Here is a 22,042-nt window from a genome sequence, read left to right on the forward strand (position 1 = left end):
GCTCTCACCACTTGGGACTGCCTTGCTGTGGGGTGGCTCCCTGCTCCCTTGTCCTCCAGCACCCCCCCCCATCCAGTGCCTTAGGTAATCACCTGTATCTTCTCTCCCCAGGGCTCCGTGGAGAATGGGACTGTGAGCTCTGCGAACACTCAAAAGACAGACCCTTGGATGGAACCAAAGCTCAAAGCAGTGGATTGGGACAAGGTAGCTGGCACGGGGCAGGGCGGGGTGATGACCCAGGGCTCCCGGGACCAAGGCCAGAGTGTGTGGAGCACAAGGCTGTGGTTATTCATAACATGTTCCCAAGAGGAATGAGGATGGGGAAGCAGGTGCTCGCAGCTCACAGTCATGATCTGAGCCAACAAACCCCAGCCAAGGTGGCTGTGAGTGTGGGGAGGCTGGGCCCAAGGAGGTCTACGTAGACCCCGGCCCTGAAGACCCCAGAGGGCGGTCTCCCACAAGGACCTGGAGCTGGGAAGAGCACAGTGATGATTTCAGAAGGTCCAGACACATCCACCTTGACCAGCACACAGGGCAGAGCTGCCCCCAGGAACCAACAATCACTCTCAGGAGTTGCCTGCCTAGGCTGGCTTGGGAGCCTGCTGAAGCCAGGGGACATGGGGTTGGAACCATTTACAGCCTTTGTCTGCCTGGGAGACTGGGGGCAGGGGGATGCTGGGGATACACTCGGGAGATCAGGGGGGAACCAGCCTTGAGAGCCATTTCCCTCCAGCCCGTGCCATGGGATTATCCCAGTGCTGGAATAGATTTCACTGTGCGCGTCCGTAAATGCACCCTACCTGTGCTGGACATCAGGGACAAGAGACAAACAGGACAGGTCCCAGCCCCCAGGGAGCTCACACCCTGCGGGGGTGAGGGGGAGGACAGCCCCCACCCCCCACAATTATTCCCACATGGGGAGATGAGAACACAGGTGGCCCGAGGTGGGGAGGACTCCACAAAAGCTGACTGTTTCCTGGGCCCCTTTGGCCGGGACCCCAGGAACTCGGAGATAGGATCTGTGATGTGAAAATTGCCACTGCCTCTCGGGGAGCTCATCTGCCCATGGCAAAGACACCTTTGGGTGTGCTACTAGAAAGCTGCCGACAGATTGTTCTGGGGCCCATCCCCCTCAGGGAGGCATAAAAACCGAAAGGGAAATGTGCCAGCCGGAGGCAAGGCTTGCCGCACAGCTCGCCCCCAGAGGGCTCCCCAGAAATGCGGTGCTGACCTCAACCCCTAGGTTGGCCACGTGGCTTGTTGCCCAGGCCGGGGTCTGAAGTTGGGGAGGAGGTCTCGGTACAAGTGGTTATAAGAGGCTGCTGAGAACAAGCAGATCCTGCATTGCCGGCCCTGCCCCGGGGAAGGGTCCTCTGAGTCCCCCCAGGCCACACGTTCTAGACTGACCTGAGCCATGTCACTGCATGAGGCAGGACCACGAGCCTTGGGATCCCGCTCCGCCATTACCCCAGGCCCCCATCTCCACCAGAGGGGAACAGGGCCCTCCCCTCCCAGGGCCTGCTCCTGGCTCCTTGCCAGCACAGCCTGACTCACCTTCCCTGCCGCTCTGTCATTCTCTTTCCGCACACTTTCTCTCTTCCTCCTCCCCCTCCTCCTGTGTCTCCGGGCTGAGAGACAGCATGGAGACCTGCTCTAGAAAGCGCCCCCCCCCAACCCCCGCCACGGACCCCACTGGGGGCCTTGGGGACAGTATGGAGAGCTGGGCTTCCCAGGGAGCGGGAACAGTGCTTTGCTAGCTTTTTCTTATTTTGGAATTCATCTACCACATGGTCCATCCCAGCCCCCTCTAGGGAGTGGAGACGCTACGAGAGCCTCCATGTCCCTGGTCTGATTTAAACCCTACGTCGGTTTCTGCCCCAGGCCAGAGGCTTGGGTGGGTCTTTTGAGTCTGGACCTTGAGGAGCTGCGAAGGGAGGCCTAGAGGTGGTAGCTTTTCTTCAGCTGGAGTCCCCCGGGCCTGGGGTGGACTTGCACACCATTCCTAGGGCAGAAGGACTTTCCCAAGTTAACCCTTAGTGCTTTGCATTCTACGGGAGCCCCTCTGGGTGCTGCCAAGGAGGGGAGGCTTAGCTTCTAGAACCCGGCTTCCTTAGCCCTCGATGCTAGAAGAGGAGTGAGCTGTACCGGAAAGAGTGAGGGGGAGCTGAGGTGGGTTACCAGGGCAAAGGGTGGAAGGTTCTAAAAAGATAGCAGAAAGGGCCAGGAAGTGGCCCAGGGTGCCCCGCCTTGCTTAGAAGTGCAGTGTGGTCTGACTTTCGGGCTCTGCGTGGGATTTTACTGGAACAATTTCTAAATCATTCCTTCGATCAGTCAGTCAGGCAGGATCCAAGCTTCCTTGTGGGATAAGAAGCCTCACTGCAGCTCCTCACCCTACACTATACTCTACTTGTCTCTCCCTGTGTTCTGGAACCCAGCCAGCCTGGAGCTTGCCTGGGTACAGGTGGCCAGAGCGGCCCAGCTTCTAGGCACATGTGTCCTATTTGTCCCACTGCCTCTTTCCACCACTGACTGGGTCCTCGTCACAGCCCCGCCCCTACCCAGACCCACGGCAACCCCCTCCACCCTTCCCATGTTGGGGGCCAGCCTCCCGGGAGCCAGCGAGAGCTGGTGGGATTGGAGGGATTTCCAGAACCTCCCCAGGCAGCAGGGTTAGCCCTGAAAGAACGCTTCTTTTATTGGGCTCTAACCACGTGCCAGACACTGGGCTGGGCCGTTTCTCCATATTATCTATTATCTGATTTAATCCTTTCAACAATGCGACAGGGTAGGGATTAGACTGATCTTGATTTAACTAATGAGGAAGAGCCCAAATCTCACGCCGGAAGTGACCCGCTAGTTGGCCTAGCGGTGGCTGGAGGTTACTGCAGAGCCCCCTCCTCTGCTGTGTATCTGGGACCCCTTCCAGCCTGACAGCCACCCTGTCCTGGGAGAGGGGATGGCAGAGGGGAGGGACGGGGCTGAGGTATAGGTATAGTCTTCCTCCCTACCCTGCCTTGGGGGAATCCAGAACTGTTCCCAGGGCTGTTCCAGGTCCATGCGGGCTACCGGAGGGTGAGACCCTGGCTCTTCCCCTCAGAAACAGGTGGAATCATCCGGCCACGGGTCTTTCAAAGAAATGTGCACTAGCAGGCTCCAGTCCCAGGTCCCCTGTGCACGCATCCCCATGCACATAACCCTTGGCTTCAGGGGCTAATCCGGGGGGTCCCCAGGGCCTACACAGATGTTGATGTGGGCTTCATGGGTTTAACCTTTCGGGACCCTCAGACAAGTCACTGAGAACTAGGGAGAAGGGCCCAGCCCACATCTTGGGAAGGGTCAACCTCAGCACCGTGGGAGCTGGCCTGGCTCAGCTCCCTGTACTCTGTCCACCAGTCACCTTGGGTCTCCTTGGGCCTTCTTTCTCACCTTGACCCTCCCCAGAGTAGGCATTGAGAGAGTCCAGAGAGAGACCCACAGGGACCTCCTAAAGGCTGTCCTTTGGGGACCCTGGTCTCCTGAGTCTCACTCTCTTGCCCAGAGCTTCTGGCCCCTCTTCCAAAGTGCACAGCAGGGCTCAGAAAATAACCCAGGACGAAAACAGGCAGGTGCACTGGGTGGGCACTGACCTCTGTGTCCCCATGAGGGCCGTGGACAGGGCAGACGGGGACACAGGACATACGCCTGGATGGCCACACAAAGCTCCAGGCCTGTTTTTCTGCAAGATGGAGGAAATTATTCCCACCCTGTACTGTCTGGGGTTTTCAGGAGGATCTGGAAATGTAGGAAAGAGTAGAGAAAGCGTGCTGCTGGTGAAATGCCAGCCAGCCTGCTTTGGGATGGGGGCAGGGCAGGAGTCTCAGCCGCTCCTCAGTCCTGAGGACTGAGGTCCCACTGACTTTCTGTGTGACACGGCCAGGCCTTCTCTCTCCCTGGGGTCAGGCCCTCCACCCCTGTTTCCCGGCCACACTCATCTCTGAAACCTCACAGGGGGAAGCCTGAGGCTACTACTTCCCCTGGGTACAAGGAAGAAGAGGGTGGACTGGAACTGACTCTGTGGGCTTGAGCTTGTCCAGCTGGGCCCCCCATTAGACTGTACAGGACGGGTCCATAATGCCCCTGCCAGACCCTCAAAGCCTCTGTACTGGGGAATTCACAGCCATGGGGGCTTGAGTCAGCTGATAGGAGGCCTCCAGCCCTGTGGTTAAGACCTCCGGCTGGCTCGAGGGCAGGTCCTGTCTGCAGCACAGACTGCTGAGCATCTGACCTCAGTCTCCTCGTCTGTAGAATGGGGTCGTCTCGGGCTCTAGCTCTCAAAATCACAGCTTGTATAGGATAATGTACACGAAGGCTGGGCCCAGGGGGGACAGAGAAACAGTGGCTGGGATTCTGGGAGAGCTTCTTGTCCTCACTCCTCTCCCCACTGGGCACGGCTGCTTGGAAGCCCATCCCTGACCATCCTGGCTTGGGAGGCATCCCCGGAGCTAGGAGTTCTGTGGTTTGGGTGGACGTGACAATCCAAACAATTGCTCGAGGTCAAGGCTGTGCAGGTAGGAGGAACTGCTGGCACTGAGCCGCAGGCCCGTCTCCTCCCATGTGCCCTGTCTGGGGAAAAGCAGAGTCTCTCCTGAGCTGGGGCGGCCCCTGGGAAGAGTTCGGTGCCACCTGGCCCCTGTGCTGCCTGGCAGGAGAGGAACCTGGGGGGACAGGGAGGCCCCCTTCCAACCCTGGCAGCATGCAAGCCCTTCCATGCTCCCTCTGGGCAGCCCGCTGCCCTTTCCCCCTGCAGGCCCTGCTGCAGCTGCATTCCTGACATAGCCCAGGACAGCCCTTCCCCTCCCCTCCCTTGGGTCAGGGGCAGAGCCTGGTGGGGGAGGGGAGTAGGACCTCCTTGGCCAAACTTACCCCCATTTGCATGTGTTTCTTGGTGCCCAGCCTGTTGCACAGGATTTTTGAGTTCATAAAAGGACCCCCACCCCCAACAAGCAGTTTCTGGGCATATCTTCACCCTCATCCACACAGTCCGCTTGAGCTGGGCACCCCTGAGTGAATCACTTGCTATCTCTGAGCACCAGGTTCCACATCTGTAAAAAGAAGATTTGCTATTGGGAGGGTAGCTACAGGAGCCCACCCGCCCCCAACCTGACAACCGGAGGTGTGGTCAATGGTCTGTTCTCTCCTTTCCCTACTCAGCCTCATACAGAACCACAGGCCTCTCTGCCCATGTGTTCCTTGTGTTCCAAAACCTCAAGAAGTACGGGTGGGAAGTGGCAGGACCAGCTAGGAGGGGGCGAACAAGAGCCATTTGTTTGGAAGGACTAAGGAACCAAGGGATCATGAGCCAAGGTGAAGAGGAAGTGAAATTTATTTGGATTCCCATCTTCCCATCCCATCAGATTCTGAGCTGTCCTCTCTCACCATCCCCCTTCTCAAGAGCAGTTCCCATCCAGCTGCCCTGCTGGAAATGCCCCAGTGAGTGAGTGAGAGGTTCTGGACGTATTAGTGCCCAGCTGAGAATTTCTGTCCGTGATCAGACTGGAAGAGAACTGAGCAAAGGCACCTCGTGGGTGCACGTCCTACCAAATCAAGGATGAGCATATGGTGAATGGCCCACCCTCCAGGAGATTGTGTGGAGGGAAGACTGGGCTGGGGGGATATGGGGGAATGCCCACTCCAAGACTAACCAATCCCATTTCAAGAGTCATTTCTCCCCCTCTGGGCCTCAGTGTTCTTTCCCCATAAAATGGGGAGGAGGTCAGCAGGCTTGGATTTCTGTACTTGGATGGAAGTCTCACTTTATTTCCCCTGGAATAGTGGGCTAAGGCTCCAGTAATGGAAATATAGGTGTTGGCCATTGAGGACTGAGGGGGATGTTTGCAGAGGGGAGAGTGAGCCTCCTTGGGATTCTTCCAGGGTGGTGCTTGAGCCACCAGAGTGAAGCAGAGGGCCACCTCACAAAAAACACACCATGGGCTAGACATGGTGTCAGGTTTGAGGCCCTCCAAGGCCAGTGAGTGGGTCAGAGGTAGCCTTGCAATCAACTCTAGACAGCAAGCCTGCCGTTTGTACAGTGGCCAGTGACCACTGGCCTACCCAAGGAGGGACCAAAGTCATCTCCAAAGACCAGATGGGCCACAGGACATTGAATGAGAGAACCCTGTGTTCAAGGGGGTGGGGGCTGTGGAGGCTGGACCTGTCCAGCACACCTGAAAACAACCAGCCCTCCATATCTGCTGTCCTATTGTTCTGCTCCCTTTGCAATAATTCAGGCTAGAATTATTGCAAAGATTCAGGCTAGAATCCCAGTTTGCTGCTCATCTAGACATATATCCTGTGTCACAACTGAATTAAGCTTGTAAATCCTATGCTGTTTTCTACCCACTTATGAAATAAGGGCAAAATGGATCAATAGGTAAATATTTGCCCAAACCTTTGCTGGGCTGAGGGTGGGGCCTACCTGGCCATACCGCTGTGTTATAGCTAGAAACATTCACTGTCTCAGATAGCTAAGTCTGAATTACATGCACAAATGGAAAAAGACATCAAATGTTGTATGTAACATGCAAAAATGGAATATATAAAATCCAGGGGTTTCATTCAGGATAGATGGTGATAAGTTAAGGATGCATATTATCATCCTTGGAGCAGCAACTGTGGGAAAAATACAAAAGGGCATAACTAAAAAGCCAATAGAGATTATAGTATAGAATATTTCAGGATGTCTAGGTGGCTCAGTCAGTTAAGTGTCTGTGATCAGCTCACCTCATGATCTCTAAGTCCTGAGATCAAGCCCCACATCGGGCTTCCTGCTCAGCAGGGAGTCCATTTCTCCCTCTCTCCCTCACTCTCTTCCCTTCCCTGTCATTCATTCTCTCTTTCAAATAAATAAAATCTGTTTTTTAAAAAAATAATATTTATAAATACTTGGTTAATGCAAACAAGACAAGAAAGGAAGGTGGAGGAAACAAGTAGAAAACAAATAGCAAGATGGTAGACCTACCCCAGTATTAAATGTAAATGGACTAAATACTCCAATTAAAACTCAGAGACTGTCTGTCTAGATCAAAAAAGCAAGACCCAACTATATGCTAGGTTCAAGAGATGCACTTTAAATGTAAAGATACACTCAAGAGGAGAGTAAAGGGGTGGGAAAAGATAGATCATGCAAACATCAAGCATAAAAAAGCCCAGTAGTGGCTCCATTAAAATCGGACAAAGTGGGCTTTAGGACAAGGACAAAGGACCAAGATAGCTATTACCCAAAGATAAAGGAGCCAATTCATCAAAAAGACAAAACTGGGGAACCTTGGGCAAGTTACCCAGTCTCATTTCCCATCTCCAAAATAATAATAGCAGTACCTGCCTCATTAGGGGTATGGTGAGGATCAAATTATTGAATCCCAACGTGTTTAGAACCATGCTTGGCACATGTCAAATGCTCTGTGGATGTTAGTTCTCAAGGTTATTGCATTTGGGACAGAGCCTCAAGTTCTTAACCATGACCCTGGCTTTGCTTCCTCTGAGGTGGGGCTCTGCAGGCTGCTGCAAGATAGGGTGTAAATACAGGCCACTAGCTGGTTCCTCCAGTTCTTTTTCCTGGTAGGTGGTGCTGTGTGCGTGCGTGTGTAGAGACATGAGGCCGAGGAATGGAAGGAATGAGACAGCATGTACCCAATGAATCTGTTTCCTATGACACCCCAGGGAGAAAGTCAAGGAGTGGAGAATGGGGCTAGGAAGTGAGCAGGCACCAGGTGGAATTTGGGTGGCTGCCTGGTATAACTGGTGCCGAATGGTATGTCTCCAGGCTGACCTGAGTCATTTCCTAACCTGAGAAGCAGGAAGGCAGCCCCTATGTGGGAATTACCAAGTTCACATGGCAGGAACCACAAAGATCTTTGGGCCTTTCCAAAGATCTTTGGTGTTCCTGCCATGTGGTCACGGGAACAGAAAGAATGCCCAGTGAATTCCCTGCTTGCCCTGAGGCCCCTATGCCCCTGCTCCAAGGCAGTGGTAGTGGGACTGTTTTCACCTGTGACAGGGCTTGAAGATCTGCTAAAGCTATGCCAGCTTTGGCACAGAGGTCTAGGCAAGAATGACGCTCCAGCCAGGGATGCGGGAAGACAGGTCTCTGAATCACTGTTGACTCCTTCTCCCAGGTTCAAGGGCTCTTCCATCATGTACACCTCCTTTTCCTCTCTTTTACTCTCCTGATACTATCTCCTTTCTCACCTTCAGTGGCTACTCCCTTATGCTGGAGATTTACTGACACCCACCATACACTGGGCACATCTCAGCCTCTCTCCTGTTGTGGGTGGTAGGTCAGAGCAAGCTGGCTTTTGGAGCCAAGGAGCTCCAAGAGGTAAAGGCACTTGCCTATTTCTAATAAATGGCAGAGTCTGGCTTTCAAGATGGCCCATCACTGCAAATTCATTGTTCTTTACTGGTTTTAGTTTACTGATTTTGGTCCAGATTAATCTTAAATACCCGGACTCATCAGAAATCTTTGAGTTTTCCTTTGCCTAGAGCTGCAGCTTCCAAGTTTATTTTATCTTGTATCCCTATGACTAAAACATTGAGCATGCATTCTCCATTGTATGTCCATTTTAATTATGTATAAATTATTTGCATGTGGGGCACCTGGGTGGCTCAGTGGGTTAAAGCCTCTGCCTTCGGCTCGGGTCGTGATCCAAGGGTCCTGGGATCGAGCCCCGAGTCGGGCTCTCTGCTCAGTGCAAAGCCTGCTTCCCCCTCTCTCTGCCGGCCTCTCTGCCTACTTGTGATCTCTGTCTGTCAAATAAATAAATAAATCTTTAAGAAAAAATTATTTGCACGTGCTAATGTACTCTTATATTATGTACATTAGAAAATATTCATATGTAGTTTAAAGATGAGATAAATATATCACAAATAGAAAGGGTCTCTAATATTCTCTCCCTGCATCTGCGGATCAGCCTGGGAGTACCCCTAGGATATGTATACATCCCTACCTTGAAAACAGTTGGCCTGGGGAAAGAAGTGCCCACTCGTGGGCCTGGTACAGGGTGTTCTGCCATCTGAAGGTGTCAGCAGATTTCTTCCTACTGCCCTGCGGATCAGTGTCAAGGTACCAAATGGGCCACAGTCATTCTCAACTCTACGTCTTCCTCTACACCCTGCCCTTCTCCTCCTTTCCTTGTCCTCCATATTGTATGAGCTCTAGCCCAACCCCTGGGTTTTCTGCAAAGTCTTTTCTTCAACCTGGACCCAGGCATTTGTACCAGTCATTCATTCTACATCCTGATCTCAGCCTGCCTGTATCACCGCTAAACAAACTATCTTGATGGCATGTTCCATGTTGCCAAGCATTTCAGGCAGGTACTATTATTATTACTTCCATCTCATAGCTGGGGAATCTGAAGCTCAGAGAGGTCGGGTAATTTGCCCAAGGCCACACAGTAAGTGATGGGGCCAGGATTTATACCTGGACCTGACTCTAGAGTCTACTCTGATTAAGCACTAAGCTAGGTAAAGTGAAGACGGTCATTTACATTACTGTTTATTTTTCTTAGCAGCTTGCATAAAAATACATACATACATGAAATATCAAGCAAATTTGTGAATGAATGAATGAATGAATGAATGAACCGCTCAGGTCAACATCAAGAAGAAAGCCGATGGTAAAAGGGAAAAGGCCTCTTATTACCAGTACAGAATGTATTGGCTCCTGTACCTAACGAGTTCTGAGAAGGACTTTAGGCTCCAGGCGTGGCTGAATCTGGGTGCGCAGGTGTCGTCATTCAGATTCAGTGTACCCAGCTCCTGGTTTGGCTGTTCTCTGTATTGACCAAGTCCTTGAGTAGGCTCTACTAGCAAATCCAGGGTTGTGCCCTGCCAACTTAACATCTCCAGCAGGAGGAAAGAAAGGGTGTCTGACAGTTCATTGCATCAACTCAGGTCATGGGCCTGTCCTAGATCACATTTCTGTGACCAGTGGGCTGAGATGAGCCCGTCACTTCTGGGGTCACTGAAGTGGAAGGGTGGGTAGCACCCTACGGACCACGTGAGCTGAGGTGGAGGATGGGGATTGGGGTATTGGAAGAATGAGTGTACACAGGTGTGAATATCAAGTCCACTTGACTTTGTCTCTTGCAGGATTTGGTAGACTGGCAGAAGCCCCTACTGTGGCAGGTAGGCCACTTGGGAGAGAAGTATGATGAGTGGGTCCACCAGCCAGTGATCAGGCCCATCCGCCTCTTCCACTCTGACCTCATCGAGGCCCTCTCCAAGAGTGTCTGGTGAGCCCTGCTCTGGGCCCGTGGTGGGCTGTCCCTCTCTCCTGATGCTGCTAGTTAGATACAGAAGAGGAAGGGGCGGTTGGGGCCCTCCCCAGAGCCTCAAGCTGTATTATAAGCTGTTGAGAATACTGGAACGTGCCATAGACATACTCCATTCCTCTGCAGGCTTATCCACTGAGTGAGTGGCGACGTAACATGTAGCCGGAACCACTTTTGATGTCACCCCTGTTTTAGTCCAGACTCTGGAGGATTTTCCAGCTTCTAAAGGTCATGGGAATAATTTTGCCTGCAATTGGCTCCTTTGCCACAAGAGGTCAGCATCCATCCAGCTGCACAGAGTCTCGCCGCAGGGATGCAGTTCTTTTCTTCCAGTAACTTCTCTCAGAGACAGAAGCAGATAGACTTACAGTCTCTCTCTTCTTTTCTCCTCCCCACCCCCAAAGCAGTGTCCCTTTGGCCCTGTGTCTCCATAAGCTTTTCGTATAGGCTTCGGTCTCATTTATCCCTTCCTCTAGTTGAGAGATGCATCTCTGGGGAAGCTGGACTCAGTCGAGCCCCAGTGCATGTATCTCTCTTACCCTGATGGCTCTCCTGCAGGTACAATGTCCCCATCATCTGGATGCCCCTGATGCTGTACTTCAGTTGGTCCCACTACCGAACCCTCGCTCAGGGCAACGTTCGACTCTTCGAGTCCTTCAGCACAGGTAACGTTGATTCCTTCCTGGAGGCAGGAGATTCCAGTGTTGTCTCTGGTCCTGAGTTTTGAAGAACCTAGAACCCCAAGCCACATCGTGAACATTTATGGAGGAGACCTATCTGTAGCAATAGACTCCCAAAGAACAATGGCAGGCTCCCCACACCCAACCCCAAATGGATAAAGGAAAAAAAACAAAACAGCCACATGTTAGCAGAAACTAAATGAAATCATTTCATAGCAATAAAAAAGAGGGCTTCCTGCTGAGTCTAGTGCTATGAAATGTGACTTGGGCTAGTTAAGAAACGGAATGAAATCATTGCACTAGGTGCACAGCTGGGAGCTGGATTCACAATGCCCCATGAGCATAGCACGGGTTAGAACCTGGGAGAGAAAGATGTGGGGGTATCCTGCCGTGTTCCCTGGGCAGAGGCCCATGCAGCAGAAACCCTGACCTGGAGTACCAACCCCACTAATGACTGTGAGCACTTACCAAGTGCCAGGCCAGCTGCTTTCCAGGGACCATCCCCCTCAGGCCTCCCAGCATTTCCATGAGAGTGGTACGGTCACCGTGCCCTTTTAGAGATGAGGAGATGGTGCCTCAGACAGGTCAAGCGGGTGGTTCAGGTCCCGTGGCTAGGACGGGCTTGGGTGTGGCCACTTCCGCCAGCCTACTGCCCTGCTTGTGCCTCTAGGAATAAACCACCTGCCCAGATGGTCCCCTGTCCTAGCACAGCCAGCCTCGGGGAGGTGCTAGCTCCCCGGGGGCAGGGTGGTGGTGGCTCAGACCGAGGTGAGGTTGGGGGACAGGCAGGAGAGGGCTGCTGTGGGTTGTTGAGGTAGACTTTCCTCTTCTGATTGCATGTCATGTTCTTGACTGTGAACCTTCAGAGGCCCCCCTCTCTCTGCCGGACATGGGCTCCTTCTCCCCACGCTCCAAGACTTCTTTCCTGCCCACCTCTGCCGGGAGTGGCAAGTTGAGGGCCTGGATGGCTTAGGTGAGAGGGACCAGGAGGCTGCAGCGAGGAGAGCCTCTTTTCCCAGCTGGCCCTGGGAGAGGTGGGAATGGACAAGCTGCAGGAAGTCCCCCAGCACCCAGAACTGCTCCCGTGCACCACGGGTTAACACGCCCGCCCTGCAAGCCAAGGTTACCCTTTTCTGCCCACGCTGAATAGCTCAGGCACAGCACGGGGCTTGTTGCTCAGAAGGCTGCTCACTGAATCGCCCACTGTCCACCCGGCGCTCCCCTAACAATCACCAACAGTGGCAGGGCCGCCAAGCCTGGCAGCCGGAGGGGGAAGGGGATGCCAGAGCTTTGGCCCAGGTCCCTCTGCAGGATTCCTCCAGAGATGCCACTCGGTACCAGCTCCGGCCGGATGGGCCGACAGGGGTGATGCTGGGGTGAGGGGGCGGGCAGAGGTTTGACCTATAGGAGGGGACTCTTCTGTGTGGCGGGGAGGGTGGTTTGAGGGCTGGGTCCAGAGGCAGGCCACTGCAGAGAGCTGAACTGTGCTGTCTAATAGAGGTCCAGTGTAGAGCCTATGACCACAAGGCCAGGAGTGATGGCATGAGAGAGATGTGTCCACAGCCCTCCCTCATCCCCTAGCTCATCAGGCGAGGCACAGGTCACAGGCAGAGAGGATAAGAACCATGAGGGGATGCTCAAAAGGGTCCCAGTGCAGCTGTTGGATAGAGGGTAAATGGGAATAAAGGCAGAAAAGTCAGGGTGCCCAGGAGCTGTGGAAGCTGAACAGAGATGCCAGTTCAATGCTGAAATTCCCAGATGCACATGTGAAAATGATTGGAAAGGTAGAGGCGTTCTGCAAATTTAGGACAGCCCTCAGAGCAGTTCCTGGGAGCAGAGGAGAGAGAACACCATGCCAGAACTGTGGCCAGGCAGCACCTTAGGGATGCAGGCCACCTGAGCCAAGGTCAAGACCAAAGTCTGTGGCCAGGGAATGTTCCTGCAAATCCAGTCCTTTCCCTGCTGAGAAGAGAGCTAAGCAGTGAGGTAGGGCTCCTGCACTGTGGACAGGAGGAAGCAGGGGGCTGGGCTGGGACCCTTTAACAGGGGACACTCCAGAACTCTACAAGGAGAATCAGGACAAGGTGGGCACAAGTTAGGACTTGAATGTATTTTTGCCTCGTACTTAAATTTAAGTGGTCCCATATGAAAATTATAGTAGCTACCAATTATATATGAGGAGCATTATATTATTATCAGTATTAATATATAATAGTGTATTAGTCTTACTATATAGTGTATATCCTTATTATATAATCAGGTAGTCTGTTTCCTCTCTCCGAACGACAGCCTTTCATGGTGGGTAGGATATTTTACTGTTGAGAAAACACCGAGGTGGTGCAGAGTTGGGATTTGAACCCAGGTCTGCAAATCCAGAGCCTGTGCTCTGTGTCCTTCACCAGAGTGTTCTGAAGGACCCCAGAGGTGTCAGAGTTTCCCTGGAAGGAGGGCTTTCTTGCCTACCTGAGCAGCCCCGCCAAGGTCAGATGGTCACTCACGCAAAGCTGTTAGGCAGGTATCTTGTACCAAATGTGGACACAGCTCAGGCTGACATCCTGATGAATTTCCACCACTGAGCTCACCACTCTGGGAGAATCACCTGCAGAGCTGCTGGTTAGGAACAAGTGGACTGGGGAGGAAGCTCCCCTTCAGGTGCCAATTCCTAGGGATTTGGCTGTAAATCACTGCTCTATGGCTGGTAGGCCCTGGGTGGGGGAGGGGTTGCAGAAGGCCCCTGCTCCCCCCACCCCCCACCCCACTGGGTCAGCAGTCAGCAGTATGGTCCCATTTGAGAAGCCCTCCATGCTCTCTTATGGTTACTGCTCACCCTTACCCCCACTGCCCAGCTCAGCCTGGTACAAAAGGTCAGGTTCATATTGGTCCTTCATTGTTTTGTCAGAACGGGGCTGGGCTTGGATTCTGTTTCAGAGAGCCAGAAGGTCACCTCCTGCCCCTGGTTTCCTGGGCTTTCTTCCTTCCTCAGCAGCCACCTGTGGTCATCTACCCTGGGCCCACTCTCTGTAAGATGGGGATGGAGGGTAACACAGCAGCCACAGGGCAGCCCTAAGTGTCATGTGAAGGGTGGGGCAGGAGCTCTGAAACCAGCCCAGGTGGGGATGAAGGGCATCTGCGGAGGTTTCTCGAAGCAGACATCTGGGCTGAATCTCCAAGGATTAGGGGGCAGGGAGGGAAGTAAAGAAAATATGAGCAAAATTAGGGATATGGTGAGAGCGGGGAGGAAAGAGGATGAGGTACATCTAAGGAGACCTAAGGACTCTGGTTTGGCCCCAGGACAGATGGACAGGGAAGCAAGGCAAGGATGTGGCTGGCAGGACGGGACTCAAGGGACTCTGAGTGCCCTGCTGGGGGGTTGCACTTTATCTAAAGGTAAGGAGGCACCATGGAAGAGTTTGAGAAGTGCCCGGATGCAGGGGAGTGGGCTGGGAGCCGATGCCTCATTGGGCAAGAAATGATAATGTGGTACGGGATGAAGAGCAGGGCATCCACCAGAGAGATTTTTTTTTTTAGTTGAGATGAGATTCCCGTAACATAAAATTAACCAATTTAAAGGGAGCAATTCAGTGGCATTTAGTACCTTTGCAACAGGATATATCCACCACCTCTGCCTAGGTCCAGAACATCTTCACCACCCCAAAGGAAACCCTGTACCCACTGAGCAGTCACTCCCCATTTCCCCAGCCCCTGTAACCACCAAATAAGCCTTTTGCCTCTGTACATTTGCCAATTGTGGACATTCTGTACAGGTGGAATCATACAACATGTGAGCTTTTGGCTCTGGCTTCTTTTGCTTCACCAAGAGCTGTTAGGGAGAACCCACAGGGCCTGGTGAGGATGGATGGATGCAGGAGGGAGGGATAAATTAAGCCTTTTGTCATGTGTGGATGTTGGAACCCCTGGCTGTGGAAGAAGGGTGACAGGATGGGCAGGAAGAAGATGATTGGCCTCATATGACAGCTGCTAACTATGGGCACCCGTGGACAGGCTTACTGGCTGTCCAGGACCAGGGTGAAGGTGGAGGTCTGGGGAAGGGGGGGGTGCTAGCCAGTGAGCCCGGCCGACTTCCAGGATCCAGCAGAGAATGTGTGAGAGTCGAGGGTCAAGGCTTTGGTGCTGAGGACAGGGGCAGCATTTCCGTGATGGTACCTGACGAGGGGCATCTAGAGAAGAGAGGAAAAGCCAAGTGACCCAGCAGGCGGGGAGAGGAGACGGAAAACATGCCCACACAAAAACTTGTACTGGAATGCTCACGGCAGCATTATCTGTAATAGCCCCAAAGTAGAAATAGCCCAGATGTCCATCAACTGAGGAACGGATAAACGGAAGTGGTACATGGAAAAAAAGGAATGAAATCCAGACACACACTACAATAAGGATGAGCCTTGAAAATAGTATAGGTTAAAAAAAAAAAAAAAGCCAGTCATAAAAAGACCACACATGGCAGGATTCCATTTATATGGAAATGTCCAGAATAGGCAAATCCATAGACAGAAAGCAGATTTGTGCTTTCCCAGGGGCTGGGAAAGAGCAGGGGCAGGGAGGAATGGGGAGTGACTGCTAACGAAGACAGGGTTTCTTTTGGGAGTGATAGGAATGTTCTAGAATTGACTGGTGATTGGCTGCACAATACTGACTATATTAAAGAAACCACTGAATCGTACACTTTAAGGGGGTGAATGATAGGATATGTGAATTATATTTCATGAAAGCTGTTATTTTTCAAAAGAGAGAGGAAGTCTGGCGAAATCAATGGCTTGTGGAGGAAAGTACATCTCCAAGTGAGAATAGGTGTGGAGAAAACAAGTGGCCAGAGCTGGTGTCCCCGTGAAGCCAAAAATGAGTGAGGACAAGAAGTGAGAGCTTCCAGGACCGCGGGCTGTCATCAGAGGGTTGGGGGTGGGGAACCTCACACCTGATGACAAGTCCATCTCTCTGGTCTTCCGGTCTCCAGGCAAATCATCTTGAGGTTTTCACATCTCTCTCGTATATGCTGCGATTTCAAGTCTTATCTGTTAAGATTTCTCTACTTGGGTTTTTCTGTCCTTCCTGCCCCTCCCTCCCTCATCCCTTGTTGTTAAACATCGTTGGCCCACAATCCCCTGGCTCTACTGGCTCAGTTGGTGTCATCCCTCCCTCTCCCCAGAGCCACTAAAGCAAGGTCACCCTTCCCAGGTACATCAGCCATTCCGACTGCTTTAACAAAACATCGCAGACTGGGGGGCTTATTTAAAAAAAAAAAAAAAAAAAAAAGGGCAGAAATTGATTGCTCACAGTTCCAAAGACTAGAAGTCCAAGATCAGGATGCCAGCCTGGTCCAGCGAGCCACCCGCCTTGCAGGTCCCAAACTTGTTGTATCCTCCCAAGGCCGAAAGGGGAGGAGCTCAGTGGGGTCTCTCCCCACTGTCGGTGTCCGAGTCCTGTCCGTGATGGCTCAAGGACCCCACCTCCCAGCACCCTCCCTTTGGCTCACCTAAGCATTTGGCGGTGGGGGTGGGGGGGACACGCAGACCACAGCACCAGGGACGGTTCCCGCGCTGGTCACAGCTGCTCCTCTTAGTCTCCCTCAGGAGGAGCTCAGCCCCGCGGCGGGCAGCGCCGTCGTTCCCCGAGAGGACCGCTCGGCCAGCCCAGCCCAGCACAGATCCTCAGGCCTCACTGCCCATTTTGACCCAAAAGCCCCCTCGAAGGTGGCGCGGCCCCCTAGCTGGTGGATGGAGGGCGGGTGTTCCCCAGGCGACAGGGCAGTGACACGGGTCGGGGCGCCTGGAGCCGCCAGCCATCGAGGCGCCCTGGGGCCGTCCGCCCTGACGCGGCCCCTCTCTCTCCTGCCGCTCTGCAGAGTACTCGGTGGCCCTGCCGCAGTCCGCGTTCCCGGGCCTCTTCGTGATGGGGGTGCTCCTCTGGAGCCTGCTGGAGTACCTCATCCACCGCTTCCTGTTCCACATGAAGCCCCCCAGGGACAGCCATTACCTCATCATGCTGCACTTCGTCCTGCACGGCCAGCACCACAAGGTGAGCAGGGCGGGCTCCCGCTGTCGCCTGGCAGCTGTCCCCAGCGCCCAGGGGCCTGCGGGTCTCTGTGGGAGGCAGCTGGGGAGCAAGAGGCAATCAGGGTACCCGGTGCTGCTCAGAGGGGTGACGGGCGCCTGGTCCGGCCAGCCTGGGCATTGGCGGCGTGAGCGCGCGTCGTGAGCACGCATCGTGCCTGCGCGCAGTCCTCATTCACGCCGGGCACGCGGCGGGTCCGGGTCCATTTCAGAGATCGCCTTGAATGCTCACAGCAACCAGTTCATTCATTCATTCATTGGACAGACGCTCCCCAACCCCCGCGCGCCCCCAGTGCTCACCACGTGCAGGCCCTGTTCTAGACACCGCTGGACAAAACAGTAAAAAGTCACAGCCCCCCGAAGAGCTTCCTTCTGAACACGGTGCTACGGTTGTCCCCTCCGCAGAGCAGCACACCGAGGCTTGGAGAAATTAAGAAACAGAGGAAGTTGCCCAAAGTCATACCCAGGAGGTTGGGTCCCATTCTGTGAACTCGAGTCCAGGCACTCAACCCTCCACCACTCTGGGGGCCTTGCCCTCCTCAGTTCCTGCAGGGTGCTATTCTCCGCCTCACCCAGGGCATGCCTTCCCTATTTTCTCCCTTCCCCCGCTTCCCACCTTCTTCAAGGAGCTGGGGTGGGGGGGAGGCCCAGGTCAGCACATGGCCCTGAGACCATCACCTGCTTCATCTCGCTCTTCCCCACCCACCCTCCCAGCCCAGAGAGGGTTGGGCTCTTCCCAGAAGACTCACCAAGGCGTCTCTGAAATCGTACCTCTATGCCAAGCCCTTGGCTTTTGATGCTCCAGAGCCCAAGTCTTGGCTCTTTGTTCTGGTTCACCGTGACCACACCCCCTTGGAAGAAGAAGGGCTGCCCTGGGGATGTGGGACGGGGAGAATGTATCTGTGAGCACTTGTACTACCATCCTTCCCTGTGAGCCTGCACTGAGCTCAGCTTGTTGGGGTGCTGCTCCTCCCAGACAACACCAGGCCTCGGTCTGGGGACCCTGCGTGGTGTCTGGTGGTAGCTCTCCTCTCTAGCACTTTACAAATTCCAGAGCCCAAGTGACCTCATGAGCAGAGAGCAGGACTCTGAGCCATGAGGGTCCCACCCACATCACATCCACCACCATGTTCGGGGACAGGTTTCCAGGTCATAGCCTGACTTGGAAACTGGGAGCAGAACAGGGTCTCAAGGGCTCTCAAGCTTGGTGGCCGGCCCTCCCCAAAGCCACCGAAGGTGCTAGTCCCCCCACCCCCCATGACAGGTTGCTGGAATGTGTGGGCTACTCTGCCCCTATCCTCTGCTGCTGAGACTACAGGTTGGCTGGCCTGGCTGTCTTCTGACATGTGAGCCTCTCCACCCACAGGCACCCTTCGATGAATCCCGCCTGGTCTTCCCCCCCGTACCGGCTTCTCTGGGCATTGCCTTCTTCTACATCACTCTACGGCTCCTCCTCCCCGAGGCGGTGGGGGGCATAATGTTTGCTGGGGGCCTCCTGGGCTACATCATCTATGATATGATCCATTACTACCTACACTTCGGCTCGCCACACAAGGGCTCCTACCTGTACAACATGAAGACCTACCATGCCAAGCATCACTTTGCACATCAGAAGTCAGGTGAGGCCCACACGTCCCTGCCTCCCCCATTTGCTTACTCTTTTATTTGCCAATCACCACTGAGACCTTAGCAAAGTCCAGGCACTATTCTAGGTACGGGGGAATCTACAGCAAGGCAAATCAGGAGCTCTGACCTCGCTCACTGGGAGACAAAGAAGGAAATCAATAAATTAGCAAAGATGATTTTAGGCCATGTTAAGGGCCACAGAGAGAAGAAACCAACAGATTGTGGGAGAGGGTCCAGCTGTGTCTAACAAAATATAATGCGAGTCGCAGATGTGATTTTAGATTTTCTAGTGGCTTCATTGACAAGTAAAATTAAACAGATATAATTAGTTTTTTTCTAAAATTTTAAAATATTTTTATTTATTTATTTGAGAGAGAGAGAGAAAAGAAGCGTGAATGGGGTGGGTCTGGCAGAGGGAGAAGCAGGCTCCCCACTGAGCAGAGAGCCTGATGCAGGACTCGATCCCAGGACCCCTGGGATCATGACCTGAGCCGAAGGCAGATGACTGAGCCATCCAGGCACCCCAGATGTAGTTAGTTTTGATAATATATTTTATTAAGCCAAATACAACCAAAATATCACCATTTCAACCCATAACCAATACAGAAATTTGCTAATGAGCTATATTACATTCTCTGTCATATATTAAGTCTTCAACATCTGGTATGGACTTTGCACTTACAGCACATCTCAAGTCAAGTGCTAAGCTTTCATTAGAAATACTTGATCTATTTTTAGAGCTTATAAAATTGACTATAAAAAGTGCCAAAAAAGTAGATTCACACATGTGAGTTGTCGTAAACGGTGCTTACAAGTTTTCCAGAACTCAATCAGCTCTCTGTTTTCAAACTGAAATTTAAGTCAAGTAAAATAGAATGACATTAGGAATCTAGCTCCATAGCTCTAGCTCTAGTGGTTTGGTGCCCAGCAGCCACACAGGCCAGGGTCTCCCACCTACGATGGCCCAGCCCTAGGTCGAGCGTTCCAGGAAGGTGTCCGTGCAGAGCTGTCTTTGCAGCTGAGGCGTCCACTAAGAGGAGCCGGCATCCAGTGTCCGGGGAAAGAGCATCCCAGGAGCAACAGGTGCAAAGCCTCTGTTCCAGCCTGTGAAGCAGGAATGAACTTGTCATCTCCAAAGAGAAGGAAGAGGCTGAAGTATGAGAGAGACGAAGCATCAGGCAGGAGCCAGGCTCTCCCTGGAACTCAGGACCGATAAGGAACTTGGATTTATTCCAGTGGCATCCTCGGGAGACTAGAAGCACAAGTGCTGGGCTCTCGACTTCTGCCAGGATGGCCCTGAGAGTTGGGAAGGCCAGCAGGGACAGATGTTCAAACCCCGCCTGCGCGCTGGTCCTCCCTCCCCAGGCTCCCTTCCCGAGGACGTTCCTCGCACGTCCTCACCAGTGCCTCATCTTCTCCCCGTTTGTCTCCCTCTCTAGGATACGGCATCAGCAGTAAACTGTGGGATCACTTCTTCCACACCCTCATACCGGAAGAACCCCACCCGAAGATGCAATGACAACTCCCGGCCCCACCGTCCTACCCTCTGCCCAGCCGTGGCCTCTGCCCCATCCCCGCCACCTCCCCCCCACCCAGACCCTGCAAAGAAGGTTTGCTCGGCCAGGCAGGACAGGCTTTGTCGGGCCGGTGAGGGTGCTGGGGAGACCAGGAAGGCTGGGACTGACCCCGAGACAGCGCTCCTGACCCACCAAGTAGCTCTCGGGGATGAGCTCTTTCCTGGAGCATCTCGGCCTCTCCACTTGCACCCCTGCCCTGAGCCTTAGCCCACGGGACTGCTTCAGGACCCGGCCAACAGGGAATTTCTCAAGGGGAATGAAGGAAACTGACCTCTGAGGCCAAACCTGTGTCCCCACCTGTGTCTTACAGCTTGGACTCCCTGGGCAGGACATCCCTGTCCCCATGGTGGAGCTGCAAAGAGTGGATGTGCAGGGCCTGTGGCCCTTGTCTCCCTAACCTTCCTTTTCTGGGGAGACTTTGGTGGCTCTTGCTGTTCTCCTGATGAGTGGAGAACACTGAGGTAGAGGAAGGGCTCTTGTCATAAGAAGAGACGACATGACGCCTCCCGCAGGCCACCTCCAGTTCCGGCGGCAGTGCCTTTGCCTACCACTCATCACACCTGCCCTCTGTGGGGCCAGATGTCTCGGGCTGCATATCCTCCAGCGCCCACACGCAGGGACCTCACCTGCCTCTGCAGATGGGCCGGGGGCTGCTGGCGGGGCTTCCACGCTGATGGGAGCCCAGGCCCCTTTCTTTAGGAACCAGCAGCTTCTCTAGCGCAAACCTGCAGCTTCTCTAGCGCGAACCCGCCTGTCTTCAGAATCTCAAAGCTTTTCCCCAAGGGAGGCTGAAGAGGCTTCTCTGTGGGTAGGAGCCCCACCCGATGTCTGGCCATTCTTGACCTCTGCCTGGCACAGGTGGGCCTCTACCCCCCTCACTCAGGACCCTTCCAACTAGTGCCTCCTGACACCAAGAAGGAGCTTTCATGCGGTGCCTTATCTCCCCGACCTGCTTCCCTGCACCTTCCCCCCAGCAGATGAGGTTCTTGCCCCTTCTCCCTTATAACCAAAACCCTCACTGCTCCTAAGAGCGTCTTATTTATAAACCATATAAATGCCTTCAGTCTGGCCCCAGACCAAGTAGCTGCTCAGACCGCCCTGTCTAATCCTCCATGTCAGGCTTATGTAAAAAAATGTTGTCCGGTTCTTGTTTTCTTCTTACCCACAAACCGTTACTACTTGAAATTTCCTGAAAACTCGCTGAGGGTAAAGGCTAAAAAGAAAAGCAGCGTGAAGAATCCTGTGATTTGTACTGTTTACCGTGGAGTTATTTAAAGATTTCAGAATAAATATGCAAACTACAATTGTGAAATAAAGGTGTACATAAATTGTATATTTTGGAAAAATAAAAACGCTGAAAAAAGAAAATCAAGAAAGTTTTGCTGCTCCTGTGGGTGGTGCCCCACCAGACGGCCTGGCTGGGGGGAGGGGCGGCCGGGCGGGGAGGGAGAGGCTGGTCTAGCAGGGCCGGAACATCTTTTTTTCTCACTGACCAGGCCGTGTAGACCTGCGGGAGCATCCTGATGACAAAAAGCTTACCAACCCTTACCCTCTGATTCCGTCTTATTACTGCTGTAAATTCTCCGCAGACCACACCGCCCCTCACTGCTGGCACCTGGGGTGGAGGCCTGGACACAGCATTCTTCTGGGATTTATCAGACCCCAGCTGAGATCCCAATGGACTTTCCTAAAACAAAGGGGGAAGGCTGTAACAACAAAGGCCCACAGTGCGAACTAGAAATTCAGGCTAGCTCAGTGCCGATAAAAGAGTTTCTCAAGAGGTC

The 22,042-nt window shown here is 53.4% G+C and overlaps 1 protein-coding gene across 1 annotated transcript in view; it reads left to right on the top strand.

Annotated features, from left to right (window-relative positions):
- Positions 1–21,630, top strand: part of FA2H (fatty acid 2-hydroxylase) — a 47,966-nt gene extending 26,336 nt beyond the window's left edge. The window contains exons 2-7 of the mRNA XM_044255732.1: positions 112–204; positions 10,129–10,271; positions 10,869–10,975; positions 16,848–17,020; positions 18,422–18,674; positions 20,121–21,630. Coding sequence (XP_044111667.1) covers positions 112–204; positions 10,129–10,271; positions 10,869–10,975; positions 16,848–17,020; positions 18,422–18,674; positions 20,121–20,200 — 849 coding nt within the window. The 3' untranslated portion in view covers positions 20,201–21,630. The remainder of the gene's footprint in view (positions 1–111; positions 205–10,128; positions 10,272–10,868; positions 10,976–16,847; positions 17,021–18,421; positions 18,675–20,120) is intronic.
- The last annotated feature ends 412 nt before the right edge of the window (positions 21,631–22,042 follow it).

This window comes from Neovison vison, chromosome 7 (genome assembly GCF_020171115.1).
Source record: "Neovison vison isolate M4711 chromosome 7, ASM_NN_V1, whole genome shotgun sequence".
NCBI classification, from domain to species: domain Eukaryota; kingdom Metazoa; phylum Chordata; class Mammalia; order Carnivora; family Mustelidae; genus Neogale; species Neogale vison.